At 48.9% G+C, this 9,823-nt stretch overlaps 1 protein-coding gene across 3 annotated transcripts; it reads left to right on the top strand.

Moving 5' to 3' along the window:
- The first annotated feature begins 2,094 nt into the window (after positions 1-2,094).
- Positions 2,095-8,883, top strand: FST (follistatin). Of its 3 annotated transcripts, none has more exons than XM_023260782.2 (6): positions 2,095-2,580; positions 4,444-4,635; positions 5,068-5,286; positions 5,621-5,845; positions 6,513-6,740; positions 7,701-8,883. In XM_023260782.2, the coding sequence occupies exons 1-6, from the start codon at positions 2,496-2,498 to the stop codon at positions 7,781-7,783; spliced, it is 1,032 nt and encodes a 343-aa protein (XP_023116550.1). In that variant the 5' UTR covers positions 2,095-2,495; the 3' UTR covers positions 7,784-8,883. The 3 variants fall into 3 exon arrangements, with proteins under 3 accessions (XP_023116550.1, XP_023116549.1, XP_023116552.1); XM_023260781.2 differs by having other exon boundaries at positions 2,097-2,580; positions 6,510-6,740; XM_023260784.2 differs by having other exon boundaries at positions 2,097-2,580; positions 6,510-6,740; positions 7,438-8,883.
- The last annotated feature ends 940 nt before the right edge of the window (positions 8,884-9,823 follow it).

The following is a 9,823-nucleotide window of genomic DNA, read 5'->3' as shown; positions in this document are numbered from 1 at the left end:
CACTTTACTATATATAAGCACTATATCCACCTCCCTGAATAAAGAAGAAATAAATTCAACTTTGGAACTCTGCCATTGAGGGGCAGCTCCCGCAATGGGGACAGTTTGCTATTAATTGTTAATGTCGTCTGCCATTAGAGGGCACTAAACAACTCTACATTAATGCTGCGTTGGAGGGAAGAAAGAAAGGAAGACGGGAAAGAAAGAGGGGAGGGGGGAGTTTGAGCAGACTCGGGGACGAGGGAGGGAAAGAGAAAAGAGAAGGAGTGGGCGGACGGGAGGGAAAGAGAAGAGGGAGGAGAGAGAGAGAGAGAAAGAATAAATCTGGAAATATTAAGAAGGATGTGGAGACCCCAGAGCCGTCTGAAGTCAGCAGAAAGCCAGCCCCCCACTCCCAGACCGCCCGCACCCCTCCTCTCCCGTCCTCAGGACGGTAATTATAAAGCGAAAAGCAGCGGCGAGGTCACCCGTTTTTACCAGCCTGCTGCACCGAATGCGCGCGGTGCAGGTGCGGCGGCCGCGGGGCTTTGTGATTCATGCCCACTTTCAAAGGGGGGCTTGGGCCCGTCTGAGAGGCACCCAAACAACTGTCTTCTAATATTAGCACGGCTGTATTTCGGGATCTATTATAGTCTGTCCAGACAGATCCCATTGTAATGGGATCTTTTATTAAAAGATTAGCACTATCTCCTGCAGTTGGTGGAAAAAAATCTGTTATCACTGAGTTATTTGCAGTTGTGGAAAGGGGGGGGTGATGTTAGGTGGGGGGAGGGCGAAAGCAGGAATGGGGGGGCAGTCTGGCGGGGGGAGGCTTGAGGGAGGGCGAAGAGGGGCGGATTTGAAATCCGTGGAAGAACAAATCCCAGTGACCTGCGAATGTCCAAGAATTTTGTCTGCATACTTCGCTGTCTGTTGTCCTTCGGGCTCCAGAAGCGAAAAGAATGGAAATTTAAAAGGCAGCTTTGGAATAAACAATATAGCATTTTCCGTGAAGTAATCGTTTTATATAAAAGGAAATATCGCCTCCTCAGTTTCATTCAGCAGTGCCAAAAATGTTATAAATGAGAGACCCGCCAACTTTCAGCGAAGAATGCCAGGCACTGTGCTTAATAAACTGAGGCTACAGAAGTTCATTATCGATGTTGCAATCTTTTTTATTCCGCGAACCGAGAGAGACAGAGAGAGAGAGACAGAGAGAGGGAGAGAGAGAGAGGGAGAGCGAGCGAGCTGAGAAGGAGACTGAGAGAGACAGACAGGCACACAGGACAGAAACTGGGGAGTCTCCGAGCCGGGGAGGGGGGGCAGACCGCCTACGTCGGCGCCCCCGCTCCAGGCTCCGACTCCAGACGCCGCGAAGTGAAAGGGGAGAAAAGAAAGGGAGAGGGCGAGACTGTGACGGGGGGGGGGGGGAGGCCGGGCCCGAGGTGTTAAACATTTTTGTTTGCTTGTGACTCGTCGAGACCGAGGGCCGCGTCTCGGCCCCGCTCAGCCAAGGTGGAAGGCGCCGGCGCTGGGGTTCTTAGCCCCAACTCCGGACGGGGGGTGGCCGCACAGTCAAGCACGCACAGACCCAGACACAAAACCTCGCCGGTCCCGCGCCCAGGCTGCGGGGGCCTAAAACTGCCGCGCGCCCCGGCGGAGCGGCGGGGCCAGCGCGATCCGACCCGGCCGCCACCCGGGTATTTCAGCAGCTCCGGGCTCTCTGGGCGTTTGCAAAGTCTTTCTGGAGCGGAGGAGCGGGAGGAGAGACAAACTCCCGGGTTCCCCCCCACCACCACCACAGCTCCGCTCCGCCCGCCGCCGCCGCCGCCGCCGCCTCCTCCTCCAGCGCCCCCACCGCGCCCCCCTGCATACACACACACACACACACACACACACACACACACACACACACACACACTCTCACACACTCTCACACACTCACACTCACACAGACACGCCACCCCGGACGCGCCGGCGTTGCCTGCGAGCGGCGGCGTGCAGGACTTGAAGTGGGTGTTCTTCCCCACTCCCCACCCCCGAAGCGTCGCCCCCACCCCCCGCCCGGCCGCCTTCCCCCTCCCTCTCCCTCCTACGCAAATAAGAACTCGGCGATTCCCCTCCTGCCGCTTTGATTTCGGGCACCTCCAACAGATAATTGGGAAGGGTTTCCAGAAGGTGGGAAATGTCACCTGATTCACACTGAACTTTTAAAAGCTCCCCACCCCCAAGGAGCCGCGCACACCCTTGCTCGCGGCCGCCCTCCCACTGCCCCACACACTGGGAGACCGCCCACCGCAAACCGCGGAGACCCCCGTCTAGATTTAAAGCGCGGCTGCGCCCGGCTTCTGACGTCCATTGAATCGCGCGGGCGGCCGGCGGCGAGCGCGGGGCTGCGCCGGGATCGCTGCGCCCTCCGCCGCTCGCCTTTGCGACGCGCGCCGCTCGCCCGAGCCACCCGCCGCCGCGCCCGCTCCCCGCGCCGCCGCACTCCTCGCCCCGCGTCTGCCCCCACGATGGTCGGTCCCAGGCACCAGCCCGGCGGGCTGTGCCTCCTGCTGCTGCTGCTCTGCCAGTTCATGGAGGACCGCAGCGCCCAGGGTAAGCGAGGGGGGATGCGCTGGGAGGCTCGGCTGCGGGCAGGGGTTTGTACTTTACTGTCGTCTGCACCGGGTCTGTTCTAAGCAACGCTGCTCTCGGAAGATTTTGGACCAACTTAGCGACTCCGGGATGGAGTGGAGTGGGAAAACTGAAGGCAGTGACACTTTCGGACTGCCAGCCGAGTTGGAAGCGCGGTTATCCTTTAAAAGGAAAAGGGAGTAAGCTGGAGCCTCTCTCAGTAGTTAGGGTTAGATGCTCCAAGTTCTGGACAGAATGAGTTTAGATGTTATCTCCCCTATTTTGGCTCTGAAGAAGGGGACAGGCATCAGTAGCCTGGAGATTTCAGTCGATCCATTTGCACTGTAACCTCTTTCCCTCCCACATCTTTTGGATACTTTAAAAAATGACTGGGGGATGGGGGTAGATACTGAAATTTCTTCAGTGGCCGGGGGACGTGGTTTCAGCAACTTTGCCCAAACTTGGAGATGTGGGTGCTGAAAATTTTAGAGGGAAGTAGTTTTCTGCCTAGTGGATGCTTCTTCCAACCCCTTCCCCCCAACCCCGCAAAAAAAAAAAAAAAAAAAAAATTTACCCCGGAGTGTTTTGAGTAGTTCACAATTTTTTTTTTTCTCTGTGCCTCATTCCTCCGACTAACTTTATGGAGAACAGCGAGGAAGGACCTCACAACTTCTTTAATTTCTGAGATGCATTAAGAGCAAATTTCTAAAGTTTGGGTTTTTTTTTTTTAATCAAATTTATTTCAGTGAGTCTTCGGACACAATTTTTAAAAATAATAATAATAGCAGCTTGCGGTCCAATGATTGTTCAAATTGTATTGATGGTTCCTAAGAAGACTTCCTGACCCAAACGCGAACCTGGGAAGGCGGGGGAGGGGGGGGGAGGGGAAAGTACTTGCAAAGATTTCTCTCGGTAGGTATGAGCTAGGTATATGTTGCCGTGAAATAGTAGGAAGCGCCCCCTGCCCTGTTCTTTTTTCCTCTACACTTTTCTGGAGACAGACGTGTAACTTTCCTTCTTTAGCGTTACCGTTTTGAGTGTGTTGTGAGCTGTCCCCCTGGGCACTGCCCCCTCGCCGCCCTCACCTTTCGGGGCGAGGCGCTGCCTGGGTGCCGCGGACGTGGGCGCCGAGGAAAGCTGCCCTCGGAGATTTCGAAAGACCGCGGTGGCCGCGGGCGTCCTCTGGGTCTGGCGGATTGCAAAACGGGCCGGGCGGGCGGGCTGCGCCTCGAGGCCGCGCGGGGCAGCTCCGGGCAGGGCCCGGCTGCTTTTTTGCTTTCATTTTTCACAAGTGCCTTTTGCTTGATCTGTTCCTGTTGTGTGTGTCTGTGTCGGTCTCTCCCTCTCTCAAGTTCTCCTACTCTCTTAACCTCTGTCACAAATAATACTCGTACCGCCTACATGAAACCAACATGTAAAAACATCCGTCGCATCCTGTTTTTGTCAGGTTCTTTAATCTGCTCTTCGAGTCGCTGCAGGTTATGAAATGGGACGAATAAAAGTAAACAGTCTAGTAAAAGTCAATGCAAGCTGCACGTGTTGTGTCTGGGTCACTGGTAACTGACATTGATATGGCTGGGGCGCTCTGGCTTCTCGCTCTCCTTCCCCCTCACCCACCTCCCACCTCTTCAACCGTCTCCCCCGCCCCCCTTTCCCCACCCCTTCACTCCCTTCCATTTATTTTCTGCTTTTCTCTCCCATGTCTCTCTACTCCTCCACAGTCACTCCCGCCCCATCCCCGCTGGGTCTCCTCCTTCCCTCGCAAGCTCGCCACCTCGCCCCCTCCCTCCCCCTACTCCGCCTCTCCTCTCGCTCACCCACCTCCCCACCCCTGTCTCCTCGCAGCTGGGAATTGCTGGCTCCGCCAAGCGAAGAACGGCCGCTGCCAGGTCCTGTACAAGACCGAACTGAGCAAGGAGGAGTGCTGCAGCACCGGCCGCCTGAGCACCTCGTGGACCGAGGAGGATGTAAATGACAACACGCTCTTCAAGTGGATGATTTTCAACGGGGGCGCCCCCAACTGCATCCCCTGTAAAGGTAGGACTCTTCCTCCCCAGTTTCCAGGCCCTCAGTAGAGGGCGTCTTATCCTCACCTTCCCCGTTGCCCAGCTGGGGTGCGTTCGTGGGTTCCCTCTATCTTCCCGCAGTCCCAGGAAGACTTTCGGGTTGAATCTTGCCTGGTACACACTGCCGGCAAAACATGGTTGCCAGAGGTTCCTGGACTTAACTGGCCAAGTGTGGTGGTGGAGTCAACCAACTCGCACTCTTTGAGAGAGATTTGAGTATAGGGTGCCGACCACTGACCCCACCCCCATCCCCACCCCCTCCTCAACTACTAGGAGAAAGCTGGGCCCCTCTGGCGGGAACTCTTGGCCACAGGGTGGGTCCTGCAAGGCCTCCACAGCCCTCCTGGCTGACTTGCATACTGCCTGGCCCTGGCTTTGATCCATCCCTCTTTCCAACCCTTAGAAACATGTGAGAACGTGGACTGTGGACCCGGGAAAAAGTGCCGAATGAACAAGAAGAACAAACCCCGCTGCGTCTGTGCCCCAGACTGTTCCAACATCACCTGGAAGGGGCCAGTCTGCGGGCTGGATGGGAAAACCTACCGCAACGAATGTGCACTCCTCAAGGCCAGATGTAAAGAGCAGCCGGAACTGGAAGTCCAGTACCAGGGCAAATGTAAAAGTAGGTCCTCCCTGGTTCCCCCCCCTCCAGCTTTCCACCTGAGGTGGTCCCACTGGAAGACCCCTGGGGTGTGGTATTGTCCACCCTAAGAGCCTAATAATGATGATGATGCAAAACAAAGCAGACTTTTTTAATGTTCTGAAGACTTCTTAAGAACTCAGATGGGACCAACCTAGGGTCATAGATTTTCTCTTGAAACCACTGGGTTCCCAAAGTGCTTGTTGAAAAGCTGGGTGCTTCCTTTTATGATTTCCTTGATAATATCAAATGCTCACTCCCGAACAGCCAGGAAGTGCCTATTATTAATGTGTATTTCTTTCCTTCTTTATTTCAGAGACATGTCGGGATGTCTTCTGTCCAGGCAGCTCCACATGCGTGGTGGACCAGACTAACAATGCTTACTGTGTGACGTGTAACCGGATTTGCCCAGAGCCCACCTCCTCTGAACAGTATCTCTGTGGGAATGATGGTGTGACCTATTCCAGTGCCTGTCACCTGAGGAAGGCTACCTGCCTACTGGGCAGATCGATTGGATTAGCCTATGAGGGAAAGTGTATCAGTAGGTATTCTGGATTAAGGAAGGAAAAGTGGAAACATGGTCAGAAAGGCTAGTTCTACTGGTAAAGCTGTGAGGTCAATCAAATAAGCCTAAATTCGCCCCATAATGCATAGTTTCACCAAAGGGGGAACTAGTCTCCAGTTTGGGTAAACTGTGGTAACCACAGCATTCCTCAAGGAAACAGTTATCTTCTGGAAGCATTGGCATATATGTTGAAATGCCAGCAAGAAATGGGAAACGACTTTCTGTCTTGGAAAACTTAGAATTCACTCAATTTTACACATTTTTTAGGTGCTAGACTTGCTGTAAGCAAGAAATAATTGCTTAACAGTTACTGAAAATCTGTTATCAGATTCTAATACTGATGGAATTCTTTATTTTTCAAAAGATTTCACTTGAGGGAAATAATGAAATCCTTATTTAATTCCAGGATACTGTGATAACCTGTTCCCCCAAAATACTATTTTTGTGTACTAGTAGGGAGTGTAGGGACCGTGTGTTTAAGTTTCAGTTTTATTATCAAGCATTTTTGCATGAGATCTCCATTATCCTGTTAGTAAATCATAAGCTATATGTTTGTCTTTACTGACAGAGGACTAACGAAAGGGAAAAACAGGGAGAGGAGGGAAAGCAATTTACTCATCACAGGTGTATTATATCCTAGAAGCAAAGTCCTGTGAAGATATCCAGTGCACTGGTGGAAAAAAGTGTTTATGGGATTTCAAGGTTGGCAGAGGCCGGTGTTCCCTCTGCGATGAGCTGTGCCCCGAGAGTAAGTCCGAGGAGCCTGTCTGTGCCAGTGACAATGCCACTTACGCCAGTGAGTGTGCCATGAAGGAGGCTGCCTGTTCCTCAGGTGTGCTGCTGGAAGTCAAGCACTCCGGATCTTGCAACTGTAAGTACAGTTTCTAACCTTCGCTGCAATGTGAGGCCTTCCCAGGCAAGCCCTAGGGAACGGAGACCTCAAAAGCACGAAAACCTTCCAATATAAGCCCATTTCTGTTTAAATTGGGTAGCTGCTAGGGGCACCTGGGTGGCTCAGTCGGTTAAGAGACTGACTTTGGCTCAGGTCATGATCTCACAGCTCGTGGGTTCGTGGGTTCGAGCCCTGCATGGGGCTCTAACAGCTCAGAGCCTGGAGCCTGCTTCCGAATCTGTGTCTCCTTCACTCTCTGCCCCTCCCCCGCTCACACTCTGTCTCTGTCTCTCAAAAATAAACGTTAAAAAAAAATTTTAATTAGGTAGCTGCTAAATTTCACCAACAATCCAGTGGTCCACAGAAAAATTCCCTGGAATGTTTCCCGGCGTTAGGACTTGTCCAATGATCATCAACGGGCTTGCCTCTAAAAACCTAGCTCTAGTCATTTGCCCTTAATTCTTTTGCTGTAGTAATGTGCTTGGCCGTTTGCTTTATTAACACTTGAATCTAAACTAACTGCTTCAAAAGTTTTTTGTTTTTTTTTTTCTTTTTCAAAGACAGCTGTATATTATCACACGTGGGCTGCTGCTTTGCGCAGTTGCCTCTACTAACTCTGAATTAAGGACCCAAAGCAGTTATACCTAGAACACGAGCGCTTTTTATCTAATTTCAGGAATCTGCCCGTAAAACCTGAGCCATTGATTCTTCAGAACTTTCTGCAGTTTTTGACTTCATAGATAATGTTTAAAAAAAAATGTTTTTTAAACTTATTGCATAACAGCAGATGCCAAAAACAAAGCATCTCACTGCAAGTCACATAAAAATGCAACGCTGTAATATGGCTGTCTCAGAGGGCTTTGAAAACATACACTGAGCTGCTTCTGCGCTGTTGTTGTCCATATTTAAACAACAGCTCCCCTGTATTCCCCCATCTAGCCATTTCGGAAGACACCGAGGAGGAAGAGGAAGATGAAGACCAGGACTACAGCTTTCCTATATCTTCCATTCTAGAGTGGTAAACCCTCCACCAATGTTCAGTGTTGATATAAAAAAAAAAAAAAAAAAAAAGAAAAAAGAAAAGAAAAGAAAAAATATATTGTCCATACTGTAAATAAGTGTATGCTTATTTATTTGGGGGGAAAACTATACATAAAGGACGTTTGTCCTAGAGCTCTCTCCCAGGCCACCTTGTTACTCATTGGACACGGAGAGGCAGTCATTGTGAGGTCTACTGGATGAGGCCCATAGTTGAGACTTGTAGACATTTATTTATACTGTGTCATGTTTTATAATTTATACATAAAATGTCTGGTTGACTGTACACCTTGTTTTTGAAGAAATTTATTCGTGAAAGGAAGAGCAGTTGTTATTTATTGTGAGGTCTCTTGCTTGTAAAGTAAAAGCTTTTTTTTTTTTCCTTGTAAACCATTTAAGTCCATTCCTTACTATTCACTCACTCATCTGTCTCCCTTCATCTCACTGTTGTTAGACTCTTTTCCACTTTAACAAACTTGCATGTCAGTTTCTGTCATGTTTTTTATTTATTGGATTCTCTGCTGCCTGTTCTGTACATACATGATCCCTCGGGTTTTGTTTACAAGGAATCTTGACTGACCAAAAGGCATTATAACTGACTCAAATAGAAGGTACAGAGGATACATCTTTGAGGAAACTCCTAGTTCAGTTCTCTTGTCATGATTTGGGAGAGAAGGGGTGATAGAAATGTTAGAATTCTAATAATGTACTTTTAAGATGTTACAAATCCAAAGAAATTGATATGGGTATCCGGAGACTGAAGGAAGGGAATGCTATATACATTCAACCTTTTGTTAGGTGTTTCCTGTAAGCTACTCTGCTGTACCTTTTAAATTAGTTCCTTTTCAAACAACGTGTCGCTAAAAGTTATATCAAAGCTTTATCAGTTCAAGTTTCTTGCTTTTCATAATACTTTTTTCTGATGCAATTTTATATTTTCAAACATGGCAAGTTAAATATAAATTCATTTAAATATATAGTTTTGTACTTTTCTACCATGTAAATGTGCAATGTATATAAAAGTTATAATGTGTATTTGTAAATAAATGATGAGTGAAAAAATAAAAAAATTTTAAAAAGCCAATGGTCTCAATTGTTGATGTTAGAGAAGTCGTTTGGGCTTTTGAGTTAAAGTGCATATGATATATTTGCTAAGAAATAGAGTGAGCCAGGACAATAGAAGCTGCAAAGCAAGGTAAATTGCAAATCACCTCAGTGGAGTCTGACACATAAAGGGATCTGAGGTCCAGCAACCCCTTGACAGGAGTGACTACATACCTAAAAGCACCATCATCTTGCCTGTCCATTTATATGGTCTTCTCCATAGCAGGGGAACCCTTTCTTTATCTTCCTTCATCTAAGTAAAATGGATCATAGATCTTTAAAAAACAAAGTGCATCCCAAGGAAAAATGAAAATAGCCTAATATTTGACAAGCACATTCTAGAAATCAATATCAACGACAGAACTAGGCATTAGTGTTGGAGTTCTTGGGACTCGGGGTGAGGATGAGGCAGAGGTGGATTTCCACAACCACATGCATGGTTCATCAGGATTGATGACACTCGACCGTGTGTCAATATTTTGCAGGTTGCTTTAAGACAGACGAGTCCCACTATTAGAGCCTAAGATTCCATATTGGCATCAATGGGTGGTCCTTACACATAATACATAACAAGGTAATACAATTTTTCAATCCATTGAGTGCTAATTCATTGCCTAAGTATATTAAAAATATCAAAGGAATGCAAGATGCAAAGAAGTGAGGACTGGGTCTGTGGGAGGGAAAGAGCAAAGAACAGTCAATATTGCCAACATTGCTCAACAAGTAGATAACGATCTTTCTTTCAAAAACCATGACCCAAGATCCTTTTAAGTTTGGATCTTTTAGGGTGCCTGGGTGGCTCAATCTGTTAAGCATCCAACTTCGGCTCAGGTCATGATCTCCCAGCTCGTGGTTTCGAGCCCTGTGTTGGGCTCTGCGCTGACAGCTTGGAGCCCGGAGCCAACTTTGGATTCTGTGTT

Source organism: Felis catus, chromosome A1 (genome assembly GCF_018350175.1).
Source record: "Felis catus isolate Fca126 chromosome A1, F.catus_Fca126_mat1.0, whole genome shotgun sequence".
Lineage (NCBI taxonomy): Eukaryota > Metazoa > Chordata > Mammalia > Carnivora > Felidae > Felis > Felis catus.
Note: the sequence above shows the minus strand (reverse complement) of the source record. Positions and strands in the feature narration are given on the sequence as shown.

What these genes read in the sequence shown, in the direction of transcription:
- FST (XM_023260781.2), top strand. Translation starts at nt 2,496, where the DNA reads ATGGTCGGTCCCAGGCACCAGCCCGGCGGGCTGTGCCTCCTGCTGCTG. An exon ending in GGAGGACCGCAGCGCCCAGG is followed by an intron (nt 2,581 to 4,443) that starts GTAAGCGAGGGG and finishes GTCTCCTCGCAG; the next exon opens with CTGGGAATTGCTGGCTCCGC. An exon ending in CAACTGCATCCCCTGTAAAG is followed by an intron (nt 4,636 to 5,067) that starts GTAGGACTCTTC and finishes TCCAACCCTTAG; the next exon opens with AAACATGTGAGAACGTGGAC.